This window comes from Pistacia vera, unplaced genomic scaffold (genome assembly GCF_008641045.1).
Source record: "Pistacia vera cultivar Batoury unplaced genomic scaffold, PisVer_v2 Contig528, whole genome shotgun sequence".
Taxonomy (NCBI): domain Eukaryota; kingdom Viridiplantae; phylum Streptophyta; class Magnoliopsida; order Sapindales; family Anacardiaceae; genus Pistacia; species Pistacia vera.
Window position 1 is genome coordinate 96982 of NW_022196366.1, and position 27397 is coordinate 124378.

General features: G+C 34.3%; 3 protein-coding genes and 1 non-coding gene across 4 annotated transcripts; all 4 read right to left on the reverse strand.

The window, feature by feature from the left end:
• Nucleotides 1-948: 948 nt before the first annotated feature.
• Nucleotides 949-5274, reverse strand: LOC116107120 (QWRF motif-containing protein 3-like). Its single transcript, XM_031393423.1, has 8 exons — nucleotides 5011-5274; nucleotides 3590-4910; nucleotides 2653-3305; nucleotides 2086-2205; nucleotides 1851-1967; nucleotides 1669-1758; nucleotides 1478-1585; nucleotides 949-1302 (listed from the first exon to the last, which is right to left on the reverse strand). Exons 2-7 carry the CDS (start codon nucleotides 4152-4154, stop codon nucleotides 1535-1537), a joined length of 1596 nt encoding a protein of 531 aa, XP_031249283.1. The 5' UTR covers nucleotides 4155-4910; nucleotides 5011-5274; the 3' UTR covers nucleotides 949-1302; nucleotides 1478-1534.
• Nucleotides 5275-15050: 9776 nt separating this feature from the next.
• Nucleotides 15051-15122, reverse strand: TRNAD-GUC. The gene has a single exon. It is a non-coding gene; the product is annotated as a tRNA-Asp (tRNA).
• A 141-nt stretch (nucleotides 15123-15263) lies between these two features.
• Nucleotides 15264-20051, reverse strand: LOC116107128 (probable galacturonosyltransferase 10). Its single transcript, XM_031393436.1, has 3 exons — nucleotides 19595-20051; nucleotides 16076-17536; nucleotides 15264-15531 (listed from the first exon to the last, which is right to left on the reverse strand). Exons 1-2 carry the CDS (start codon nucleotides 19742-19744, stop codon nucleotides 16088-16090), a joined length of 1599 nt encoding a protein of 532 aa, XP_031249296.1. The 5' UTR covers nucleotides 19745-20051; the 3' UTR covers nucleotides 15264-15531; nucleotides 16076-16087.
• Nucleotides 20052-21177: 1126 nt separating this feature from the next.
• LOC116107127 (protein TIC 20-IV, chloroplastic) lies at nucleotides 21178-24518 on the reverse strand. Its single transcript, XM_031393435.1, has 3 exons — nucleotides 24372-24518; nucleotides 22806-22957; nucleotides 21178-22042 (listed from the first exon to the last, which is right to left on the reverse strand). The coding sequence occupies exons 1-3, from the start codon at nucleotides 24476-24478 to the stop codon at nucleotides 21384-21386; spliced, it is 918 nt and encodes a 305-aa protein (XP_031249295.1). The 5' UTR covers nucleotides 24479-24518; the 3' UTR covers nucleotides 21178-21383.
• Nucleotides 24519-27397: the final 2879 nt, after the last annotated feature.

Here is a 27397-nt window from a genome sequence, read left to right on the forward strand (position 1 = left end):
GATTATTTCATTTTGACCGGCCAAATTAACCTAGGGACGGTCGTTAAAGGAGGAGCATTTTGCCACATGGCAATTTATCCTTCGTAAAACTACTGTTACTTCTAGAATTGGATTTGACCTGGTCTAACATTCATCTTAATCAGATAATTTAAGGGTCCTGTTACTATACTTAGATTAAATGAATTTTTAAATCATTTCTATTTCTTTATTTGAAAGTTCAAGGCAGACGTGCTCAGCCCTCGATCAAAGATATCCCTTTGATTAGTTTGATAAGCCAATTCCTGCTAGCACATTTAGAATAAATAACTTGTATTAATTGGTCGCCTAACCTTACACAAAAGCACGTTTGTTTCACATATAAAAGGATTAATTATATGGCAAGAAAATTTTAACACTGTTTATTATTTGATTTTATAGTTCATAGACAAAGTAATAAGTTCAACTAAGATAATCTCAAGCTTGTCTGCATGATCTTGAAAGATTAAGCCTTAGACTCATTCATTCTTCTCTGTGTTAAACTGTTGGTACATCATAACGGAACATGCCTGTCAGACTCTACCTTTCAATGAATTAATATAATCTCGGACGGAAGATTTTCTTGCCATTTTCACTGTGATACACGATCAAGATGGAGCTCAACAAACTCTTTCCAGAGATATTAATTTCAGAAAGGATTTTATATTTGATCATGATATACATAGTTGTTTAACACAGGTAAATGGAACGAGCTTTGCTATCTATGCCAATTGTAAGTAGAGATAGGGATCAAGGGAATAATGAGAAATTGATCAACATAACACAAACAATATCTGAACTTGGATATATACTTCACTTAGAATAAGAATTTTTCATGTATTTCTCTGTAGAATAGCTTCAATTTGTCATCTGTCACTCATAGACAACTTGTCTTTCATAAATATATCTTATGAGTTATGATAAACCTGTCAATCAATGATTTTATTTGTGAATCACATAACTTTATCCCATATATAAAAGCCAATTAATTCTTTTCTGAAAACAGTTAATTATTAGTTGGTAATTGACAATTTCTACCATTATCCTACAGGCCTATGGATCACGATCAAATCTAGATTACATCTTCAAGTTCTAATTATCATACCTCAATTTTGTTTTATCATCTACTATAATTCCGTGTGCATCCTCCTAATATTGTTAAACCATTGCCAGAAGCTATGAAGGGATCTCTTCTTCTTCTTCTTCTTCTTCTTCTTCTTGCTGCTGCTGTAGTTGTTGACATGATTTCAATTGAATAATATAACATTTCAAACCCCTTTCTTCCATCTGTCCATTATATAATCACAAGGAATATTATATTAAAACTTTGCAACCAGTTTATCATATTTATTATGGAACAAAGGAAAAATTATATTTTATATATACAAGTAAAGAATACAAATCTGTACAGCTGCAGCATCATATTAAATAGAATGCAAGTTATGAAGATTCTGTTTATTACCTCTAGCAGAGCTATGCTCCTAGAAAGTTCAAGGCATTCCTCCATGAGCAACTTCTCTTATACAATTGTATCCGCCAACTCTGAAAGTAATGAAATATTCTTCCCAACCTGTAAACAAAAAAGCTTGAGGGTAAGTTAAACAAATGCAGTATTCAAGTCATTGTTTCGAATGCTTTATATAAACAACTTACTGATGGCAAAAAATTAGATAGTATTGACTTGATGGAAGCTGTAAGATCTAATGCATGTCGAATTGCAATGGAAGCAGATTGGGGGTCCACCTACAAGCTTAGTTTGTTAGTCATAAGAATCAAACTTTTAGGGCGCTAATGATTCGCAATCAGCTCACGAATTCAGGTTTTCGTTCGCCTACCTTAGCTCCTTCGGTAAGAGGTATTTTGCAAACAACAGAATGCAAACACTCTTTCATCATGGAAACTGCTGATAGGTGTTGTCTTTCCATATCACCCCAGGATTCCAATGGCTTAATCTATATACAAGTGATCACAAGTCAGTCTGTGCATAAAAATCATTCTTTCCAATTAACACATCTTAATCAACATGATATATCTCAGTAAAGTTGTCATCAAATAGAGTTTGTTACTTACTTGAGACATGAGTATAAAGTCTAGCTTCATTTCAAGCTTTTCCTTCTGAAGCTGTAACTTCTTATGCAGCACTGAATGTCCCAACTTTGTAATGGTATCCCATGCACACAACAAATTGTTCTGCAAAACCATGATAGAGTAATATAAGACAAACTCCTACTCAAATTTAAAACTATATAAGCTGATAATGTAACAATGTCATCTCATTCCAACTTAATTTTTCAGTAATTGAAATGTATCCCTCAATGTCAGTTAATCAGATCATTAAGTTGTTGAATGAGTTGGGCGGGGACATGTCATACATATGAACTTTTGCTGGTCTTGTATTCTGTTTTCTTCAAGAAGTTATAATTATCAAAATTTGCTACAGAACTGATGGTTTTCTAGACATGGCAATGCATACTCACAGCCTTATTCTTGTGTTGAGGATTACTTTGAATTTAATAATAGCTTAACTATACAAGCTATAGGGTCAAAGTCCGATCTCCCTAGAGTCAAATCAAGTTTGAAGGCCCAATATTACTAAATATTACTTAGCAAACACTAATCATACAGAATTACAGATACCTCCACTTGATTAGTCATCTTTTCTTTCACTGCATCAGCTCGAGCATTCGCATATCGCCACTGCATCAACTGATTTTGAAGCATTCTCAGCCGATGTCCAGTCTCCACATCACCAGATCCCAGAGGTGACGATGAAGTTTTCTTGCTCTTAAACAAGTCTAACCCCATATTCAGCAATTTCTCCACACCTTTGGCCCTGGAAGGACTGCTTGGCGGCTTCAAACTAGAGAATGACATTGGCCTCTGCTTACTCTCTACAGACATAGGAGGCGAACCTGATCGCCCTGGAGACAACGCCCATTGTGATGTTGCACTTCCATACCCAGTTAAAGAATTAGCTCTCTTGATTGCGTTTTTTATTGTAAATTTCTTCAACCTTGGAGAACTGTCTAATGATACAGGTATATTCGAATCTGAGTTCAATCTTCTGGGTCTATTAGGTACATCCTGCAAATATTTCGAAGAAACATCTCTACCAGATTTTCGAGAGTGAGAGGAACCTTTACCCATCCCTGGAGAGCTAATATCCGTAGTTGAACATATGTCACTACACTCTGATTCTGACTCAAGATTGTCCATCAAAGGATCTGATCGTCTATGTGATTTTCTATACAGAGCATTTTCATCAACAGACATTCTTCCAGGAACAATACCTGTAGAAAATTAGAATAATATATTTTGTTCTTGATGTGAACTGAATCTAAGGATGAAAAGTTTTGAGATGAGTAATTTGCTACTAACTTTTAGCAGTCAAAAAAATTGATTGCAAGAATTTTTTCGAACTTGTAGGGTTTGTTTACAATTCTCTAACTATTTCAGAGAATTTAGAGCAGTTTTCCTAAATCTATTTCAGTATTTTTATTTAAAATAAATCTTATATGAGTACAATCTTTTTTTTTTTCCCTGTTTAGGGATTTAAATTAATTTCTAGAAATACCTGAATTATTTGACAAAGAATTGGATGAAGAAGATGACGAGGAAGATTTTCCTGGAAACTTTAACTTTCCTGTGTACCTCATTGACCCTCCAAGAAATGGTCTATGATTCTCTTTCGCACTCCCCTTCTCTTTCTCTTTCTCATTCTCAAGCCTACTAAACTCACTGCAACTTCTTTGTCTACTAAGTGAGAAAACGCTAGAATAAGATGATTTCTCATCAGTTTTTCGGTCAAGATAGTCTCTCAATCTCTCATTTCCCAGATGCTCCGCAAGGGTGCCAATATTTTTGTTGGATGACTGAGAAGTAGTAGTGGAAGAAGGCCAAAGGCCCCGAATGAAACCCCCGGCAGAGTCTTGATCAAGGCTTCGATGCTTTCGAGCATCAGGTGGCGTTGATGGTTTTACTGAGAGGAGTGGAGAGAGAACTTGGTTTGAAGATGGGATCCCCATATCACGCGACGGTGTTGAGCTTGGAGAGAGGAATCTTGAGCTAACTTCTCTTGATTTTGGCCTTCTTGGCTTGAGGGATTGATCGGTGAGTAGTGTTTCATTAACGTCTTTCATTGTCTCTTTCAGAAACAGAGAGAGAGATGTATAAGAGAGATTTATATAAAAGGTTTTGTTTAGTTTGAAAAGGGATCAGAAGAAAAACAAACATTTGAAAGTGGCGGCAAAGTAGATAAATATACACTTGGCCGGCGAATTACAGGGGATAATATTGGTTGAGTGGAATTACAGATGTATCCTCGTAAGAAGGTGTTTTAAGTGAGTTTTAACTTTCATATTGAGCATGGTAAGTAGGGGTACAGCCGGAAAGGAAGGTGTGTTTGGAGTTGTAGATGTAGGATGTTTGGACTTGTTCTTAAGAGACGTTAGGCAGTAGGAGACAAGTGTGAAACAGTTGTTGTGCTGTAAAAGGATTCTGCCGGCATTCTTGTATTCCAAATGAGGATTGTGCCACGTGGCTAACATGTAATTTTTATTATTTATCAAGACTCAAATTTTGGCGAGATTCTCAATTGAAAGAAGAAGAAAAGGAAAGGAAGAGAAGTTAACATTTGGCAATAGCAATTACAGATTACCTGGGGAATGGCATGCTTTAATAGGTTAAACAAATTATATATAATTAAGTTAAGAATAAGTTAAACAAATTTAACCTAAATTAGCATATATAATAACCACAAATTGTAATTCTATCAAACAAAATAAAACCTAGACTATCACAAAATTCAGCTGATAATTAACAGATCCATAACCGCAATTAATAATAATAAAAAATGAAGATATAAATTTCTCACCAGAAAACCGCAAAGCAGCAATCTGCACATTAACATAAGCGCCAAAAAATAAATTAGGGGAGAAAAATTACGCTAAATGTTATAAAACAGATACACGGACATTAAAAAACTAGAAAACATACAAGGAGTGTCTTTTTTAATGGAGCCCAAGAGGCCTATGTGCCACATGTTTTGGTAGCTTCGACGGAGCTGCATCTTCTCCATAGCAGCGTCGGACGCCATCTTCACCGTCTGATCTGGCGAGATTCGAACTCGGGCACACTAACACTTGGATTGATTTTGATTAGAGAGTCAAGGATTTCAGACAAAAATTGGAAAAGAAGAGGCGGACGGAGTGGAGAAGTGGAGAGAAATTGCGTCGTCGGCGGTGGGGATTTTGTATAGGAATAATATTGTACGAACTAACGATTTTACTAACCAGTGTATTAACCTTTATTAAAATCATACATAGTACCAATACTATGTATACGGTACCCGTGCTATGCTTTAAGTTAGTACACTGGTTAGTAAAATCCGTTAGTACCCATAACATTACCCTTTGTATAGATAGTGAGGATGGCGTGGCGAATTTAATTAGAGTTTTTTTTTTTTTATAATATTTTAAGAGTTCAAACAATTTGAATTTTGGGCAAAATTATATTGTTTAACTTTTTTTTTTTTTTTAATAAAACCGGGTTTGGGGTTTTGAGTTTCTTTAATTTTAGATTTAGGGACTCTTTAATTTAAATTGTTTACTTTTAAATTTTCTTTCAAAAATTGTTTACTTTTTAATTTTTTTAATAAAATTGGAAATTCGGTTTTTTGTATTTTTATGGACTAAAACCAAATCGGTTTCTCAAATAACTAAAAACTCAGTTCGATTTTACCATCCATTTAGGAACATCACAAACAACATACGCTTAAACAAATTAAAATAAATGTTGTGGAAAAACGGATTAAAAATCAAATAATAAAAATGAAATACTATCTTTAAAAGAAAGAGCTTTGACATAAAAATAAAAAGAGTTGCCTTCAATGGGATGATATAGGCGGCAAAAGTAGAACAAAGGAAATGGTAAAGTGACGAGGGAAATTGGATACAGGGAGTGCATGGAGAGGAAGAGGACTTGGGTAAGAATAGAGAAATTGGGGCATTAGGGATTTGGTTTTAAGTTTGGGTTTACACAGGTTGGGCTTTTAGTAATTGTTTCTAAGAACATAGTATTTATTTAATTAGTCATTTGTATCAACCAGTTTTAGTCACCATTTGTAACTTCCATGTTTTGTAAATTATCAATAGCAACTAATATTTAAGTAGTTGCCAAAAAAAACAAAATTTGCAGCTAATGTTGTAGTTGCCACAGTCAAAATTCTGATATCTAAACCTTTTGTAACTAATTGATTTTCTTTACGAGTAGTATATATCATCTTTAATAAACAATATTTAGTGGCTAACATATTAACAACTATAACTTTAATTACTAAAATAACATTCCTAAAATTTCAATTTATTTCAAGCGAGAACATGGGATGCCCAAATTAATTTGTAGAATTTACTATACATTTGACAACTAAAATCTTAATTGCTAAAAGAAGATAATTTGTAACTAACTAATTAGTTACGCAATAGTAATTTTAGTCACAAATTAAAATATTATTTTTTTATTTTACCGGGAAAGTGGGAGCCAAAAAAATTTATCAACTTTTAGCGACTAAATACATTTTAGTTGCTATACATGAGTTTTTGCAACTATTTGTAATATGCATAAAATAAAATTAGTTGCCAAATATACCTTGGGGCCGTTTGTAATTATTGTCAAAAGCTTGGATATTTTGGTAATTTTATCACTTTGTAACTAATAAAAATAGTTACGAAGTAATTAATAAATATTTACATCTAATTTAGCAATTATTCAGTAGTTACAAATAATTGTTTTCTGTAACCATAATTTTAGTTGTGGAATCTCTTGTTGTAATTGTCAATTGTGTTGTAATGCTAGGAAAATTTACAACACAAGAATCGGCAACCAAATAAATCAGTCACTAATGTGATATTTTCGGCAACAAATCAAATTAGTCATAGGATATTAATTTTAAATGCTAAAGGTGAGAATAAATGGGCCTTAGAAGTTTATTTCCCTTTAGTCTATCTATTGGAATTTAGTTACTAAATGTAGGGTATCTGCAACTATTTTTGCTTAGTTGCAACAAAATTGGTTGCAAAAAGTACTTTTTCTTGTAGTCTCGAGGAGTCAATTTAGCCAAAGCTCCATATTCTTGTAACATCCATTATTTTGGATCGGTGATAAAAGATCGATCACTGAATCNTTTTTTTTTTAATGAAACCGGGTTTGGGGTTTTGAGTTTCTTTAATTTTAGATTTAGGGACTTTTTAATTTAAATTGTTTACTTTTAAATTTTTAAGGAAAAATTGTTTACTTTTTAATTTTTTTAATAAAATCGGAAATTTGGTTTTCTGTATTTTTATGGACTAAAACCGAACCGGTTTCCCAAATAACTAAAAATCCAATTCGGTTTTGCCATCCATCTAGGAACATCACAAACAACATATGCTTAAACAAATTAAAGCAAATGTTGTGAAAAAACGAATTAAAAATCAAACAATAAAACTGAAATACCATCTTTAAAAGAATGAGTTTTGACATAAAAATAAAAAGAGTTACCTTTAATGGGGTGATGTAGGCGGCAAAAGTAAAATGAAGGAGATGGTAAAGTGATGAGGGAAATTGGATACAAGAGTGCATGGAGAAGAAGATGACTTAGGTAAGAATAGAGAAATTGGTGTATTAGGGATTTGGTTTTAAGTTTGGGTTTGCATAGGTTGGGCTTTTAGTAATTGTTTCTAAAAACATAGCCATTTATTTATTTAATTAGTCATTTGTATCAACCAGGTTTAGTCACCATTTGTAACTTTCATGTTTTGTAAATTATCAATAGCAACTAATATTTAAGTAGTTGCCAAAAAAAACAAAATTTGCAACTAATATTGTAGTTGCCACAATCAAAATTCTGATATCTAAACCTTTTGTAACTAATTGATTTTCTTTACTAGTAGTATTAGTATATATCACCTTTAATAAACAATATTTAGTGGCTAACATTTTGGTCGCGAAAAATCCTATTAACAACTATATCTTTAATTGCCAAAATAACATACCCAAAATTTCAATTTATTTCAAGCGAGAACATGGGACGCCCAAATTGATTTGTAGAATTTACTATACATTTGGCAACTAAAATCTTAGTTGCCAAAAGAAGATAATTTGTAACTAACTAATTAGTTACGCAACAGTAATTTTAGTCACAAATTAAAATATCATTTTTTCATTTTACTGGGAAAGTGGGAGCCAAAAAATTTTATCAACTTTTAGCAACTAAATACATTTTAGTTGCTATACATGAGTTTTTGCAACTATTTGTAATATGCATAAAATAAAATTAGTTGGCAAATATACCCTGGGGCCCTTTGTAATTATTGTCAGAAGCTTGGATATTTTGGTAATTTTATCACTTTGTAACTAATAAATTGTAACCCCCGCACTGCTTTGTGTTCACGAATGTTGTATATAATTATGCATTGGTATGACTCTTGCATGTGTTCTTATTTTTTTATTTTGGACGAATGAAAAGATTTTGTTGGTTGGTTGTGATTTCCTAATTTGAGTTGAAAAAGAGAAATCCAGTTAATTTGGTGAGACTGGTTTGTTTGAGTGATAATAGAAGCGTTTTGGTTAATTGGAGTGTGAAATGGTTTGTGTTGAATGTTTACTCTTGATTTGTCAATTCAATCACTTGAGTTATAAAATTTATGTTTGATGTATCTTGTGATAATTGGTGGTTGGTTTGGAAAGGGATGACTATTCCATATTGGTAATTTGAGTTGAGTGAAATGTTGTTGGGAATGTGTGAAAAAGGGGGGTGAACTGCAAGTTTTAGAACTTTTTTTTGGGTTCAAGTGAAAGGATTTAATACATTGGGACTATATTGAAATTCTGCATATTTTGGTGCCGTGGCATAGTGCCGAGGCATGGTACATTCTGGAACTTGGACTAATCATCCCTTTCCAAACCAACCACCAATTATCACAAGATACATCAAACATAAATTTTATAACTCAAGTGATTGAATTGACAAATCAAGAGTAAACATTCAACACAAACCATTTCACACTCCAATTAACCAAAACGCTTCTATTATCACTCAAACAAATCAGTCTCACCAAATTAACTGGATTTCTCTTTTTCAACTCAAATCAGGAAATCACAACCAACCAACAAAATCTTTTCATTCGTCCAAAATAAAAAAATGAGAACACATGCAAGAGTCATACCAATGCATAATTATATACAACATTCATGAACACAAAGCAGTGCGGGGGTTACAATTCTCCACTCCTTATAAAAATTTCGTCCTCGAAATTTGACTTACATGAAGAACATGTGGGTTCTGACTCTTTTAATAAGTCTTGCATCTTCATCACTCCTTTAATTCATATGCTCATTCCAAGATAATCTCACCCATGTCCCTTTAAAAACATTCGATTTAAAATACTCTTGCACACTTTCACATAGTCACTATTTTGCATTTGTTTCCTTGAGATCATATTCCTCTCTCTTTATATCTTCTTGCTCTTAATACCTTGTTCTGTAACACATCCAACTAACCTTTATATCAATGCATAAATTGCCTTATTGGAAGAAGGATACTTAAATGTTCTCATCCACTTCATTCAAGTACAATATCACTTTATAACACCACCACAACTTCTTTCAGAATATAAGATTTTCATATATTAACGCTTCCTTCTATTAACTCAATTAATAAGATTTCATCTCGTAATTCCTCTCACCATAATTATTTCTTATAAGTCACCCATTAGCTTAGAAACCTTTAATACAGTTCTTCCCCCTCGACACTTGACATGGAGCCTATGGTTTCTGCAACCATTTAAATTAGAAATTTTCATGGTCACTTTTATTTCATGCTCGTGTACTAAATCTTTGAGACACCACTTATAAAAGATTCAACCTAACATTAACTCTAGCATCCCCGATTCTATGACCTTTATTTTAATACACACTCTCAGGAGCAATGAATCTTAAGTAGTGGGGGATCCTCTATTTTACTCTCCAAGAGTCCTAGTGGAATCAGAGGCCTTTGCCTCACCACGAATTACTCTTACAAGGCTTCGTTTATACTTGCTAGTCAGCAAGGCAACGTTCCTTCATTCAAGCCTTTTGATCTCCTAGTTATTTTCCTCAATCGGTCACATTTCTTCCTTGACCCCCATAATTGCAATGTTATTGTTAGGAATTGTTGATTGACATGAGGAAGATGGAATTTTGATGCTTTTGGCAATAGTTTGGAAAGAAATGAAAATGGGTTGAAATTGTTAGATTTGAAAACATTTGAGAACTTGCATTTATATTTTTACATTACATGAGATGTTATAAAATTTATTATATGCTCATGAGAAAGTTTTTTTGAGAATAAGTATGAGATGATAGTGCGTTTCAAATCACCCTACATAGTACCCATCCCCATCATGATATGGATTTGATTCTATACATGCGTATGATTTAATACTGCCGGCCCAAGTGGGTCGAAGGCTTGAGCGAGGTAGATATCACTTTACATGATTGATATTACCGGCCTAGGTGGGTCGAAAGCTCGAGCGAGGTAGATATCGCTTTACATGATTGATACTGCCGACCCAAGTGGGTCGAAGGCCTAAACGAGGTAGATATCGCTTTACATGATTGATATTACCGGTCCAGGTGGGTCGAAAGCTCGAGCGAGGTAGATATCGCTAAACAGGATATGATTGTGCCGGCCCGAGTGATGCTTGGACTCACTGGGTCGAAGGCTTGAGCGGTGACCAATTCTGCCTAGCAGGATGGATTTATTGGTTCAGCCCGCACGATGTTAGATCTTGCCGGGTCAGACGGATTTACCCCTGGGTACTAGTTGGGTGAGAGTTTTCACATGTGATTGAGAGATGGTTTGGATACATATATACATGTATATCATTTATTTGAAATGGAAATTTATAAATGAAAATGTAATTGTATATGAAATGTTTCTAGAAATGATATGTGTAGAGAAACATGAGTATTGATTTGTTTACCATAATAGCTTTCAGAATGAAGTTTTGCAATGAGAGATTTCAGCATTGCTATGAAAGATGGCTTATATTATAAAATGTGTTATAGAAAAGAAATTTTATACGCATGAGTGTTTGTATTGTATATTGAAATGTGTTATTACATACTAACCCATTCCCCACTCACTGAGCATTTATAGCCTCACCCCTCGTTTTCAAATGTTTTTCTTCCCCCCCCCCCCCCCCCCCCCCCTTCCAGGTCAAGAAGGTGTTTGTGCAGATGATTGAATCCTACTCAAGGTTGGGCCACATGACTTTACTTCATCATAAGTTCCACGGTTGTGTTTCATTTTCCGCTGCAAAGTTTATGTTTCTTCATCATGTATTTTATTTCATGTTTTGGATTGTAAAAGATATGGAAAAGTCTGATACCATATGTTCATTTTGTAAAAGAAAATTCAGTTCCATTTGTTTATTTGCAAATGAAGTTCCATTTGTTTATTTGCAAATGATGTCATATTTATTTGTGAGAAACAAAAATGAGTGTTTACAAATGTTTTAGCTGGAAGAGTTTTATGATGTTTTATTTATAAACAGGTTTTATAGTTTTCCCACATGGCACGTCTCGATCACCTGAGTCTCATGGGTGCATCGGGAGCCTATGGGATAAGGAGGGTCGGGACGGGTCGTGTCATAAAAATAGTTACGAAGTAATTAATAAATATTTAAATCTGATTTAGCAACAATTCAATAGTTGCAAATAATTGTTTTCTGTAACCATAATTTTAGTTGCGGAATCTCTTGTTGTAGTTGTCAATTGTGTTGTAATGCTAGGAAAATTTACAACGCAAGAATCGGCAACCAAATAAATCAGTTGCTAATGTGATATTTTCAGCAACAAATCAAATTAGTCATAGAATATTAATTTTAGACACTAAAGGTGAGAATAAATGGGCCTTAGAAGTTTATTTCCCTTTAGTCGATCGATTGGAATTTAGTTACTAAATGTGGGGTATCTGCAACTATTTTTGCTTAGTTGCAAAAAAATTGGTTGCAAAAAGTACTTTTTTCTTGTAGTCTTGAGGAGTCAATTTAGCCAAAGCTCCATATTCCTATAACATCCATTATTTTGGATCGGTGATAAAAGATCGATCACTGATTCATTGGGCTTAGTTCAATTATGAAAAAATATTTAAAAGAGTTAATGACTTTTTCCCATCCAAATAATGGTTTAATGACATTTTCTCACTCATAGACTTTGAAAATACTATTTTACTATCCAAATTTATATTCCAACGGGGAACAGAAAGCAAACTCAATCTAAACTATTAGGGTTTTTGAAGAGAGAATGTCGAATAGTCTTTTAGTAGTGGAAGGTTGAATTTTGGTAGTTGAGATTGATCGGAATTTACTTGGCATGGGTAGTTGCGCAAATCTCTCGACTGATAACGATTGGCGAGATTGGTGGAAGTAAGTTTGGGGGTTTTGGTGAGTGATGATCGGGAAAAAGAAAGGTGGTGGTGTGTGTAACGCCCCGCTTGAGGTAAGTACTTAAGATTCGTTGTATTACTTAAACGTTCATTGATTTAGCTTCAAATGAGTTTGTATGTTCTCATGGTTGCTTTGAAATTGGTTGAAATTTGGTGAATTTTGGAAATCCAATCTTCGCCGGGGCGAAGGAGAATCTTCACCGCGGCGATGAGGTGCTACACCCACGGGTAGGTTCTGCTGTGTTTCGCCGAGGCGACGGAAAGTTCTTTGCCGCGGCGAAGAGCCTAACAAAAAGTTTCTTGAGTTTTCTAGAGAATTCTTCCTTTGGGGCATAATGACCATTCTACCCCTAATTAGTAGGAATAGTGGGGAGTAAAATGTAAGGAAATTAAGTAGAGAATGTGTTGGTAATAAGGGTGTATTTGCAAAGAATCAAAGGATATGGATGGAATTTCCAAGGAAGAGCAAGGGCAAAATGGGAAATGATGGTTATAATATGAGTTAACAAGAGTTAAAGTGTAGAGAAACCCTTTATTTATTCATTTACATTGCCTCTTCCATTGTCTAATTTCTCTCAATCTTCTAAGATTTCTAAGGAGTTTAGAGAGCTTTTGGGGAATTTTTTAGTAGAGATTTCATCTAAAACATCCTAAGGTAAGGATTCATGCTTTAGATGTGAGTTTGCTTATAGTTATAGTGAAGTCTTATTTGGTTGTTATTGTTCTTGTTGTTGTTTTGAGTTGTAGAGAGGAGACAAGACAACAAAGGAAAGGAAAAGTGCTAGAGAAGTTACTTTTTCACAAGGTAAGTAAATCCAAACTAAATTGAGATTTAAGAATTTATTTGAGTAGAGATTGTGTGTGTATTATGCTTGCTGAGAAATTGAGATGTTATGAATATTTATTTATGTTGATATGAATTTAATTGAGTTATGAGAAGTGTTGTGATTGCATAATGATGAGTTGAGTTTGATTGAAGTTGGAGGGAGTTTTGAGCAAACCCTATGGGAGTGTTTTGCCTTGACAGGAAATTAGAGTGTATGAGGGAGTTTTCCTCCCATTTTGGATGAGTAAAGAGAAGAGTATAGTTATAGATAAGTAGAGCTTTGGTATGCACATGAGTTGTTTGAGGAAATGCCTAAGTGAAATCTGCCCTGTCACAGCCGTGACTTTCTAAGTGAATTTTGGGCATCTTACGTATTGAACTGGCCTGAGTCCAAAGCATCAAAATTGTAACCCTGTTTTTAAGCTTTAAAACGAGACCAAAACCGTAACAATCCGATGTGTATAACGCAAGTTATGCCCTTTTTAGTGAGACATGTGCAGAATGACTGTTTTAATGCAATATTGCATTTGGCATTTCATAAGTGCATTAGTGAGCATGAGCTGTCCATACGCATTTTTCTTATGTACTTAAGAAGTAGCTTGAGACATAGTAGAGAATTTGAGTATAAGCTACCTTAAGAGTAAAGAGAAAGAGAGAATGAGCACTAGAGAACGAAGAGAAAAGAGAATAGAGTAGGTTATGCGATGGGGAACCCGTGAGTAATGGGTAGAGTTTCCCGCATGTACGCCGCATTGAGAGAGCGGCATGAGTATGAGAGAGAGAAAAGTGGTGTAGCCCGTGAGAGTGCATGCGGATGAGGGCTATACCTGAGAGTACCCGAGAGACAGATTATATACTCACATGGCCAAGGGTTCCGAATCCATGCATAACCGAGTCCGGTCGGCTAGAATGAGTAGAAATCACGTAGAGTGGGAACGAGTCCCAGCCGTGCCTCCGGTAAGATGAGGCCGTGACTACTAAAGAGAGTTAGTAGAAAAGAGTTATGAGAAAGAGAAAGTAGAGAGCAGTATAATTAGAGAGTAATTGAGAATTGTAAGGAAAGAATTAGAGAAAGATAGTTACGAGGATAGATGCGTAGAGGATTTACTTACTGAGCATTAGTTGTGCTCACCCCGTTGTTTTTCATGTTTTGCAGGATCTAGGTGAGGACACGATCGGATGGACGTCGGCAAGCGAAGGGAAATGGCTACACTGTCCACATTGTTTTGATGTTTTGTACATGATACAACTTTTTATATTTAAGAATGTATATATTTAATAAAAGAAAAATTTGGGCCCAACCTTTTATACTGCTTTATATGTATTTTATTATATACATATTTTATGAGTATTTGAGTAGAAAGCGGCTATTACAGTGTGGGGTTGCAATGATGTCGAAATCGGAAACGGAATATAAATTTGGATAGTAAAGTGGTATTTTAAAAATCCGTGGGTTAGAAAATGTCATTAAACCATTATTTGGATGAGAAAAAATTTGCTTACTCTATTTAAAAATGGGATACTAATCAATTTGATGAAAGCTAGGAATCACTTCCTATGAAAAAATTGGAAAAAAAAAAAAGAAATGTAGCCGACATTATCATTTTGATGGGGGCTAAAAATCACTTCCCATAAGAAATTGGAAAAAAAAAAATCAGAAATCCAGCACACACGCTATAAATAGTTTTGAAAAAAAAAATTAAAAAACAGGAAGTCCAGCCCAAAAAATAATTTGAAAAAGTACGCCGTTGCCGGGGATCGAACCCGGGTCACCCGCGTGACAGGCGGGAATACTTACCACTATACTACAACGACAGGTTGTTAAAAGCCTAGGCAGATAAATATAAATACTAATCTAGAGACGGTAATTTTTTTTAACTGAGATATCATCGTTAAATTCTCAGGACCTTCTTTTAGTATTGTGAAATGAACTCCACTGAAAGCAAATCTAACAAATGACTTAAAAAATTTGAATTGAAGCTGATAATAAAATGTTTACAACTCAATCTAAAACACTGACTGAAAAATTTTAGTTAATGGACTGATATACCAATCTATACTACAACAGACAAGAAGAACATCCATGAAGTACCCCATGTTACAGCCAACAGCCATGCTTGATCTTCGTAAAAATCGTACAAGCATTCTTAATCACAAAATCTAGTTCTTCTGATTCACCAAGTTCGTTGTGGAAGAGATGGAAGTTGTCCGTGGAAAAGATGGANTCCACCACACACTATGAAAAATTTAAATAGAAGTCTAGCACAGAAAACACACTATGAACAATTTGAAAAAATAGAAGTCCAGCCCAAAAAATAATTTGAAAAAGTACACCGATGCCAGGGATCGAACCAAGCATGACAGGCGAGAATACTTACCACTATACTACAACGACAAGTTGATTCATACTAATCTAAATACATTTGTTCTTAAGAATGCATTACTGTCAATGCTTTCAACCGAGGTATCAACGTTAAATTCGCAGGACCACCTTTTAGTATTGTGAAATGAACTCCACTGAATGACTTAAAAAATGTGAATTGAAGCTTATAACAAAATGTTTACAACTTAATCTAAAACACTGACTAAAAAATTTTAGTTAACGGACTGATATAACAATCTATACAACAACAGACAAGAAGAACATCCATGAAGTACCCCATGTTACAGCTAATAGCCATGCTTGATCTTCGTAAAAATCGTACAACCATTCTTGATCACAAAATCTAGTTCTTCTGATTCACCAAGTTCGTTGTGGAAAAGATGGAACTTGTCCAAAATTAGTGAAAGTTGCATTGTTGTAATAAAGGATGGTTATAATCAACATACTTCTCCCACAAGGGCTTGTACTTCTCCATTCCAATCTTCAACCACGGCTTTGAGTTTCCATTAAAGTGCAGCACAGCTCCCTTCTCAATCAACTGAGGATCAACATTTGTATAACCCAACCCTAGTACATGCCAAGCAGGACTCAATGGTTCTGTCAAGCCATAGAATGTCAAAAGTCCAGGTGGCAGAGTTCCAAGTTTCCACAATGTCCGGTCTATATTCATTTCTTGCCAGTAATGGTAGATACCAGTTACATTCCTTTTCCTCCATTCAACCAGATCAAACACGTTCATCCCAAATGCCCATCCGCAGGCATCAGGATCAAAATGTTCACGTATAAGAGGGTGAGAGTAATTCAAGTATTTATCATTTCTATGAAATGTCTCCATGCATGTCTCGACAGCTCCATTGACGTTACCATTCAAATCAATGGAAAACAAACCAGACAGGTCTTTCTGAACAACGACATCATCATCAAGAAAAACCACCTTCTTCAGTGCAGGGAAAACTTCTGGAATATAAAACCTCAGATGATTAAGCATAGAAAGATATTTAGGGTTCCGAAACTTGATTGGAGTCCTCCCGTCACCACTACTGCCAGAAAAATAATAGCTCTGTGTTTCAGCATCTTGAAGCTGCTTAAGTACTGGAACATAAGAAGCATTCAACCATGTGAAGTCCTCAAACTTCTGAACCTCAACAGTTACTCCTCTAAAACTGTTAAGAGCATACCAGGCCTTCATTGCAGCATAATTTATTTCATCAGTTACAAGATGAAAGACAACCATATCTGGATTCTTTGAGTTTAAAGCAGTTGAATTGACCACAACTGAAGTTGCCAAAATGTTGTCGGAAAAAACACAGAAATGATAGAGACTGTTATCTATAAGTTTCACTTCCATTTGCTTTCTCTCAAAATTCCTCTGCAAATTTATATTTCCAAACCATTCAGTTGTTAACCTAACACCAAGACAGTAAAGACTTTTTGGGACTTCTTCAGCGGCAATTTGTCCATATTTTGAACTCTTCTCATTCACAGCACTCATCTGTTCTTCGAGAGCTTGAATTTTGGCTTTCAATCTCATGATCATAGTTGCACTGTCATAATGAAGTTGCTGAGCTTGGTAGAGTAGAAGTGCCATATCACGGACAGCAGTTTCTGATACTCTGGTTGTCAAAGGAGTTCGTCTTGTCGCAGCGTTAGAAAGAAGGGATTGTGAATTGCGGATCTGGGCACTTAATTCCCAAGCAAATTGAAGATTGTTGCTTTCTTTGGCAATCACGACAAATGCTTTGGCAAGAGAAATCTGGTCAGTAAGTTGCCTGGTAACTGAGTTAGCATTCAACATTTCATCAGTGATGTTCAGACCTTCCATTATCCTCTCATGCCTGTCAGATCTCTGAAAAGAACGAATAGCACAAATTTCCTTAAACTTTTGCAATGACCTAGTAAAACTTAAAGGTATAGCAGTTGCCATTCTCAGTACAAGAGATAGCAAAATTTAACATGTTTCACAAGATACAATAGGACAATGCTAACATCACTAAACAGCAGGATCCCAAATATTTACTATCCAGACCACATAATTTAAATCAAAAATATTTTGATAGAGACTACTTAATTGAAATCATGAATTTTTTTACAGAGACTGCATAATTTAATCATGAACTATTTTGATAGAGAATGTGCGATTCAATAGCACAAAAGATTTATTTTATTTTTCATTATTACCAGTAAAGCAAAGCAATAAACACTATTACTTTCAATTGGACAAACATCTTCCATCAAAAAGACAAATTACACTAGAAGATCATCACATCAAAAATATTAAAAATGGCATTGTGCTCAGTGCATAAAAGCTCCAATGAATGTGGGAAACAGGTGAGTATCTTTTACGCACCATTTCCACAGAGATGGGGATAAAAAAAAGCGCAGTAGGCACATTTGCAAATCCCCCATTACATTATCTATATGAGCTTACCATTACCTTGCTACCATCATATTAACAAAAGATCCAGATCAGATGAAGTATATATTTTTAAGGCACATGATGCACAGCCACTTTGTTTTTTATAAATGAAGATGCAACATTGAACTTGAAAATTAACAAATTAGAAGTTGTAAGGGAGGGCAAGTATATTATTGTGTTACCAAGTTATGGTTCACATGTTCTCCCTAACGATTTTTGACTGTAAGTTACCCAACCTTAAAAGCCTTGAAAATGTTTGCGAAAATCAAAAGAATAACATAAATCAAGTTAAAAAATACTTCACAATATGCACCTAATGAAAATCTTGACTTATAAAATTGTAGGGTACACAAAGAATATAAAATAGAATTACAAAGGTAAATAAAACACAATTTTAGAAGTCAGCCACCTACTTTATAAATCCAGGGGTTCAGCTCTCATGTTCAGTTTCACCTGGTTTGAAAATTTTTCTATTGACCACTTCACGAGTTTAAGTTATTATAAAATAGAAAGCGACTGAAACTAGACACAAAAACTTGCTTCCATAAAGCATTCAAAGATCGAGAAGATTTCAAGAACTTCTATACAACTCACAGCAACATGTAATATGAATTTTGTATTCCTAATAGTAATGTTTCCTCATCCTAGACAGTTAGACCTTTCCATCAATTGATCCAGGGTCCGAACTATATCTTCCAAACTTTTTGTTCACTATGTACAGCATATCGTGTTGTACTTATCAGTTCTCCTCTGTAAACATATTACAGTCATCTACTGTTCCCTACCCTCTTAATATAACTTACTATGGGTAAAATAGTATACACACAGTTGACCCAAAATTATAGTATACACACAGTTGACCCAAAATTATGGATCACCTAAATAAAAAGTGAACTTGTAACAATGGGGAATTCATATTAGCTCTTCAATATGTCTACCAAATTTTGTTCCAGCTTAAGCTCACTGCGGATTGAAAAACTTAAAACTGCATATGGCAACTATCAGCAAATGTGAAAGGCAATCATTTATTCTATCAAGGATGAAGGAGTAACCAACTACTGTTCCTCAACCAAGAAAAAACATTCTTCAGAAAGGAAAAAAGAACATCCTTAGATACATAAAAAATCCATGACCAAATGCATTGAACAGAAATCCGATTAGGACGAAAATAAGAAAACTCGTACTAGTCTATATATGCGCGTGGCTTAGATCCAATATAACAAATAATCAGCCACACAAATCACACATAAAATGCCACATCAAACAGAAAATTCATGTGTCACATAAGCATAATGTTGGTTTAATCACTGAAATTTGATATTTCTTAACCCGAATGATAATAGTAAGTCCGAACCCAGTTGAGCAAAATGGTTTCCCAAAACTAAAAATTATAATTCCTCCCATTTCCCGACGCTTTCTCAGGGACCAAACAGAACCCAGAATCTCAAATTAGAAACTAAATAAAAGTAAAAAAGAAAAGATCTTGACCTTCGGAAAAGTGGGTCGGGATTCAATCTTAGTCTCTTTGCTCAAAATAACAATGAAGATCAAAACGACAATCCCACACAATGTCCACCACACCACATTTGATATCCTCCTCCTCACTGGCCTTCTGAAATCCGCTGCTCTTCTCCTCATCTCAACTGCCAAACCTCAACTCAACCTTTTCTATCTTTCCCGGGAAAATTAAAATAATTTCTCAAGAAAGTTGAAGAAATCTTGAAACAGTTTGGTGGATTCAGCAGAGACGACCGCTGGGGATCTGAAAGAGATTAGGGTTTTGGGTATGAATAAGAGAAAATTTAGAGTTTCTGGAATTGAATTTGATAGATGTGCTTGTGAATCACTAGAAAGTAAAATGAAGCAGAGCTTTTGTTTTGTTTTCTCTATTTATTTCATTTTCTTTGACAAAGACACAAATCAGTTGAGGATTACAAATGGTTGTGAATTAATGAATTTTCAGATTTTATTTTTATTTTAAATTTTCTAAGGAGCAGAGACAGCATTAACTGAGCTCGTCATTTTCAGTGAAGTTGACTAGGAAGGTGAAGTAACGGCTATGATCTTGCCATGTCATTAGCTTGAATTATACAAACGTTTGACTATTTACATGACGTTTGGAGATTGAAGTTCCAAAATCATTATAAAATTCTTTGTTTCCATTTTAACCCAACGAAAAGGGAAAATGATAAATTATTTGAGGAGCAGCTTGAATTTATACAGGCCCCGATCTTTTTCTAGTATAGTTTGAGTATTTTTTTATCATCACAAAAGTGTAAGTGAACACAAACTAGCCGACGAACTGCACTGGGACCGGGATGTTTTACCTGCGTTAATGAAATTGTAACCTATATTGCCTAAAAGTTTTCTCAAGAGGAATGTTGGATCTAACTAGATTGTTGCCTAAACTTTTATAAGCTTTCTCAATAGCAATGTTGAATCTAATTAGATTTGATGCCTGAGCCTGAGCTTGAGCAAGATGACATCCACCAGCTAAGCCTAATACTATTATTGTAGCCAAATAGTACAAAGAAGAGACTCTGCTTTCAAAACATCATCAACACTTTATTGTTTTTCTCCAAAAGTAAAAAACTCACTTCACCCTTGTACAGAAAAGTGCCAAGAAACAAACAAAATTTGTTATTACTTTTTTTTTATTTTTCTATAAAACCCGAAGGTAAATGATTGATACGTGGAAAAGAAATACAATGCAATAGTTCTCTATGAATCAGAAGACATTTAATGAATCCTCAAATATGGGATCTCACAACAATCAGTACATAAAATGCCTCTGAAAGATCTGAAATCTGGTTCCATTGGAACACTCAAAAAGCAGGAAGAAAAGGAAAGATCTGCTGCTCTATTAGCCCAGAAAAGTCTTGATATTTTTTTATGTTCAAGTGATTTTCCCGGTGGGATTTATATCTTGCTTTTTAGCTAATGTATTAGTTTCCTATAACTTATTAGGTGTTTAGTAACTCATCCAATCACCAGATTGAAGAAAGAAAAAAGAGAGATTGAAAAACCAAGAACAGATAATAATACACAACCACAAGGATTACTTTGGAAATTATTCTACAATATATTTGAATTCTTAAAATAAATAACACACAATAGGCTTTTGATTCTAAAATAGTTTCTAAGATGAGTAACTATTACACCCTTCATTCATAGACTCAAACATAATCTTCTTCCCGTGTTGAAATAGGCAAGTGGACTACACAAGAGGAGTAGCCCTTCCCCAAAATCCAGAACCGCCAATCAGTACAAAAATTTCTTAGAAAGGCCTGTGGTAACCTCCTATATTGAATAACGTATGAATAAATGCAGCATCGCTAATTAAAGGTAACTGGACATACGACCCAGCAAGAGCACATCTAATGCACTGCAACAAGACAGTAATGAAAGTGAAGCCGACACCTGCCCAGAAGTGCATCCCAAACCTACCATTGTAGTGTATAAGTGGCATAAAATTGCATGTATACCAGACTATCTGTAGGGAAGTTTCCAACAACATGCCCATCATCAAGTGAAATCTGAAGAAGTGAGGCCAATCCTTATTCTTCACAATTCCAATATAGGCAAAATAGCAATATACCAACGTGAACCAGCTTGGCAACCTTGAAATGGCTCCTGGAACAAAATAAATCAAATTTTCGAAAAGCTCGTAGTGTTCTGAGAAGGGTTGGAGATAAAACCCAACATCAGATATCTGCAAAGCTATTAAGTAGGGTATACATGCTAAAGTCCTCCACCACCATTCTGGCTTCTCAGTTATAACAGGTAAGCGAAAACCAAATACATCCCTAGCTGCTGCTCTGGGAAGCGTTGGAGATATGCGATGCCTTGGTAAAATGAGGTTTGTATGTGACACCACGCCTTGGTCCCCACCTATAAAGGGGCTAGATGTTGAAGAAACTTGGGAGCCTGGAACTCCTGTCAATTAATAATTATAGCAAAAAAATTAGGAGTCAAAATTTTTTTCAATGATCCACAGCATTCATTTCCATCTCAGACAAAAAAAGACATGCCAACACTTGATAATGTGATGTTCAATTATTTAACTTCTTCAGGGACGAATGGTTAAAACAGTGCATACTTAAAAAACAAAAACCTCCATTTCTTGGTATGTCAGGAGGGTTCAAACATAAGAGCTGAAGCATAACACAAGTACAATACAAAACAATTTGCAAAGCTTAAATTTCTTCTCTATATATATAGTTTGCTTCATCAGTCTATACCAGTTGGTGTTCTACACACAAGATGTATCTGTACAAACAGCAGCAATTTCTACTTATATCCTTGAGCATTACCTACTTGATCCAACAGAAAATCTAGGAAAAGAAACACTACAATGAGCCAGATAAAAGTGCGCATCCTGGTAATTACATTTACTCTAGAAACAATGTCAAGACAAATAATATAAAAATGCAGAAGGCACATAACACTCATACTTTACGGCTCATGGAAGGAACAGAACAAGACAGCATGCAGAGGAAGTGGCTTCTATTCAAGGCAACTTCACTTCCATCTAAGAATCATTCTACTCATTTACAGCCAAGTATAATAAACAATGTATTAGTTCATCAACAAAATTTCAGGATGTATTCCTATACTCTGATCCAAATGGCTCCATGAATGATAATCATTACTTTTTCAAGGTGCAATAAAAAAAAAAAAAGGATAACCGCAAGTATACCTGTAGACAATGCGTGATCTTTTTGAGATCCCTGTGAACTTCTGCTAATTGACAGAATGGGATAATCTGAAACACTTGAATTGCACGCTACAAGTGAGGGTTTATAAGACTTGAAGGTCTGGGAAACTCTTTCTCCGATCACATTCTTATACCTGCATTAAAGACCAAGGATGCAAATGAAGAATGAGTCCTGTTTTTTTTTTTTTCAATATCTAGTCTCAAAAGATATCATAAAATGGGTAACAAGCTATTTAAAAAATACACAAACGTTAACACACAAATGAAGCATTAGTTACAATATCCTAATGTAAAGGCAACGAACCAATTAGACTTGAGAAGCAAACCAAGGTTTCAAACACTAGACCCCGGAATCATTGTCAAATGCAAAGCACCATCAGTATATTCTTGTGAATTTCACAACATTTTTAGGACCAAATCTCCAAAAGTTGGCAAAGAAAAATGCAGCACCTAATTTCAAAACTATATAAAATTTTATTTCCCATTAAAAGTAGTTCTAGACATAATTTCACAAAATGGGGTCNACAAACGTTAACACACAAATGAAGCATTAGTTACAATATCCTAATGTAAAGCCAACGAACCAATTAGACTTGAGAAGCAAACCAAGGTTTCAAACACTAGACCCCGGAATCATTGTCAAATGCAAAGCACCATCAGTATATTCTTGTGAATTTCACAACATTTTTAGGACCAAATCTCCAAAAGTTGGCAAAGAAAAATGCAGCACCTAATTTCAAAACTATATAAAATTTTCTTTCCCATTAAAAGTAGTTCTAGACATAATTTCACAAAATGGGGTCATGATACAACAGCATCAATTTGATTTTCGATAATTTTGACTCTGATTCCTTGGGTTGAAACAAAGAACACTAATTACCACACTTGAAATAAAGCTGTGAAGGACACTAATTACTTGGCTTTTAGCTTTTATTTGTGGTTGGTTAGGATGTTTGATTTGTCATCCAGAAACAGAACTTAAAACAATTTAGAGTTCCAGAATACAGTTTCTTATACAATCTTACAGGAAAAAAACGTGAAAAGGATTTTCTCAAATTTAAAATTTCACAGTATTATTTAAGATTACATACCCAAATTATTTTCTAAAACTTCCAACAAACCGCACATTTTCTTTAGATATTTTTTTATAAAGATTTTTAAAACTAATAAATTACGTCTAGATTGTACCTCAAAGCCAAAAGCAAGCAATGCGGAAATCAATAAAAACACCGAAGGCATGGAAAAAGACACCCGAAACATAGCCCGGCGAACAAAGGGAAAAGGCCGAAATCAAAATGATGAAAAAATAAGCAGTAAACAAGGAAAAAGAAAAAAGAAAGAGAGCCAAAGCTCCAAGTTGCCGAAACCATAACTAGAACGTCAAACCATTCCCAATATATATACACATAAAAGAAACAGAACCTTGATATCTATGAACAATCGAACACAACTTAAAATCCTTTTGACTCTGATAAAAGAACGAGTCAAAACCTAATACAATACCAAAAAAGAAAGAAAAACGTAGCCATAGGAGAGCTTAGTGCTTACCGAGAAGCGGCGTATGCGGAGAGGATTACGGGAGTGAGAAAGGGAGAAGGCTTGAGAACGTTGTGGCAGCTCTGGGCGGAGACCCCGGCCGCAACAGCATTCGCCATTTGCGCGTTTGGTTTGTTCTCAAGAAAAATAAATGAACATTGCTTTACGCGCAAGAAAGCTTACCTCTTTTTATAATGTAGCGTTGGGGGCGGTTTAGATATAATTCGAATCTTTCTGGACTCTTACGATAGGTTATACTTTATTACTAGAATGCCTGTGTGTTTCCCGATTGTTCTTAACCACCGCCTTATTGGATGGTGCTGCTTTGGGCTGAAAAAATAATGGGGGTCCAGAACTTTATGACCCAGCAAGGGGATTTGTAATTTTGGGCTTAAATGAATGTAATCATACTTTATTTTAATAAAATCTACATTATATTGGAATTGGACATTACATGTTATTTATACTTTAAGGCATAAAAATTGTGTTTAAATTATATATATACTCAACATAATTAGGTGCTATATAATTTGGAAACTTATATAATTTTTTAATGTTTTATCATAAATAGCTATTACCATAATGTAGGGTTGGAAAAAAAACCTGAAAACTGAACCGGACCGAAAATCTGTTTTTTTTTTTGGTTCGATTATTTAAAAAACCGAATATCCGGTTCGGTTTTGGTTTTTGGTAAAATTAATTCCGGTTACCCAAAACTGGTTTTCTAAACCGAATTTTAAAAAAAATTATGCATTTTTGGTTTTTGATTTTGCAATCCCTAACAGCCTAACTGGCTAACTTAAACTCACTACTCACTACTCACGCCTCACGGTACTCAGACCTCACTCACCTCAGTAACTCTCAATGACTCAATCTCTCACTCTCACTCTCACTCTCTCACTCTTTCTCGGACTCTCACTATCTCTCAGTTCTCTGTTCTCATGCGGTCACGCCTTGGCCAATAGCCACACAAATTTCTCACGTTGCTCATGCCACTGATCTTTGCTCACCGATCTTTTGCTCAACAGTCGGCAGTCACCATTCTTCTTCCTTCACCAAGTCGTTGGCTTACTACCGTCGCATTGATTAATTGATGAAGGAAAAAGAAAAAGAGAAATAGTAGTAAATATTGTTATTATTCTAATCAGTATTTCCCTTTTTTTTAATTAACAGTTGGTTTAATATTTGGGTACTTGTATTAGGTGGTGATTGAGTATATATAGGAAGAGGTGATTGGATCCACCGGTTACATGAAGAAAAAATCTTCCAGTTTTGATATCAACGTAACTTAATCGGGTCGCAAAAAAAATGGGCCAAAGTGGAGGGTGTGACCGAATTGGGTCGAACAAATGCAGCCTATCATAATTAACCGATTTAAAACCGGTTAACCGAACCGAATTTTTGGTTCGGTTATAAACCGATTTATAACCTAAACCAAACCGGTTTCGGTTCAAATTTTTTTTGAAACCAAAATCCGGTTCGGTTCAAGATACCGGTTAACTGGTTTTTTCCACCCTTACCATAATGTATGGTTAAACATTCCTGAAAATGTTTAACCTTTTATTAATGTTTATGAACAACTAAATATTTTATTTTAGCATGTCTTAATTAGGGCACCTATAAATAGTAATAAAATAGCTTAGTAATAAATGCTAATTTATCATTCAAAATATTATAATAAATCTTTAAAATAGAGTAGTACAATAAATGTTGTAATATCATATTAGAGGTATAGAATATGAATCAAATAATCATGTAATTCATACACACCCATAAAATAATGTTACATCATTTTGTATTCAAAAGTTGGAAAGCATGAAATTTATTCAAATTAAAATATATCTTAAATAATAAGATCTATATTTCACTTTGTATACACAAGATTGACATTATATTTACCTCGAAAATAATGTTACATCAATTGAGATATATAATTTACAAGATAAATTTATGATCGACAACTTGGTTTTGCACATGTACAAGTTTATTGAAGTTTTTATACAGTATTATACTGTTTTTTTCTTATTATTCCAATTAAGAATAACACTGCTCTACAAGATCATAGTTAAAATTTTAAGAATACTTGAGAACACACCCTTATATTTGACAGTGACAGTGACAAGAACATTATAGAACTGGTGAGTGTATAATTGCCACTAAATGAAATTTCTAAAAGTTTAAGCATGCCACTTTCCACATATTTCTACATATTTGTAAAATTTTAAGTATAGCACTTTCTATGTATGGAAGGAAATTGTAATTTTGAGTGTTAAATGAAGGTTTATAATAAATACGAGATTATATATGAAAATTAAGTAAGAGAATACACGAATTTGGATAAGCATACTTAGCCAAAAATTAAAAAAAAAAGGAATTTGGATAAGCATTATATTCGTTTTAGTGTAGTAGTCCAAATCCACTAACAATAACTCCCGAATCTAACCCAAGCTATGGATAATAACTCCTAAATCTAGTATAAATCTACAAATAATAACCCCTGAATCTACCACAATACTGAAAAAAGCTTCAAAAAAATTATAAAGTAATCCTAATACTACAATAAAAATGAATTAGAATTAAAAAGAAAATCTGATACTAGAACAAGAAATCATAAAAAAAAAAAAAAAAATTAACTAATATAATCTTTCTTAAAATAACTAGATTCTTTATTAAAATTATTAGAAAACAAGTTTGATTCTTAATATGAAACCTAAAAACAAATAAGTGACATAAAAAAAATGGAAAAATAAATATAATAATAATAAAAAAAAATAAAAAAGTGATATATATGGAAATGATATAAATATCTAGTCAGAAAATACTGGATTGGTGTAGACGTCAGGCAGTTTGGGTGCCAGGGCAACCTAATTAAGATGACAGCGCAGAATTACAAGGAAATTAATGATGCATGAATGAGATTTTTACAAAAATAGAAGGATGAGTTAAATGCATACCTGGGTATTAATGTTTCTGTGTTGGTGTCAATAAACCACATTGGACCCTGTGCATGAAGTTGCATGCTGTGCTGACTCGACGCG

Bases quoted from the DNA above. Each gene is read 5' to 3' on its own strand.
- LOC116107127 (XM_031393435.1), bottom strand. From the start codon at position 24,478: ATGGCGAATGCTGTTGCGGCCGGGGTCTCCGCCCAGAGCTGCCACAAC. The intron at 22,958-24,371 runs GTAAGCACTAAG...TCTTTAATGCAG, and splicing joins TCCGCATACGCCGCTTCTCG to GTATAAGAATGTGATCGGAG. The intron at 22,043-22,805 runs GTATACTTGCGG...ATTAATTGACAG, and splicing joins AGATCACGCATTGTCTACAG to GAGTTCCAGGCTCCCAAGTT.
- LOC116107120 (XM_031393423.1), bottom strand. From the start codon at position 4,154: ATGAAAGACGTTAATGAAACACTACTCACCGATCAATCCCTCAAGCCA. The intron at 2,206-2,652 runs GTATCTGTAATT...ATGGTTTTGCAG, and splicing joins AGATGACTAATCAAGTGGAG to AACAATTTGTTGTGTGCATG. The intron at 1,586-1,668 runs GTAAGTTGTTTA...TTTTGTTTACAG, and splicing joins TATCTAATTTTTTGCCATCA to GTTGGGAAGAATATTTCATT.
- LOC116107128 (XM_031393436.1), bottom strand. From the start codon at position 19,744: ATGAGGAGAAGAGCAGCGGATTTCAGAAGGCCAGTGAGGAGGAGGATA. The intron at 17,537-19,594 runs GTCAAGATCTTT...CGTTCTTTTCAG, and splicing joins CCCGACCCACTTTTCCGAAG to AGATCTGACAGGCATGAGAG.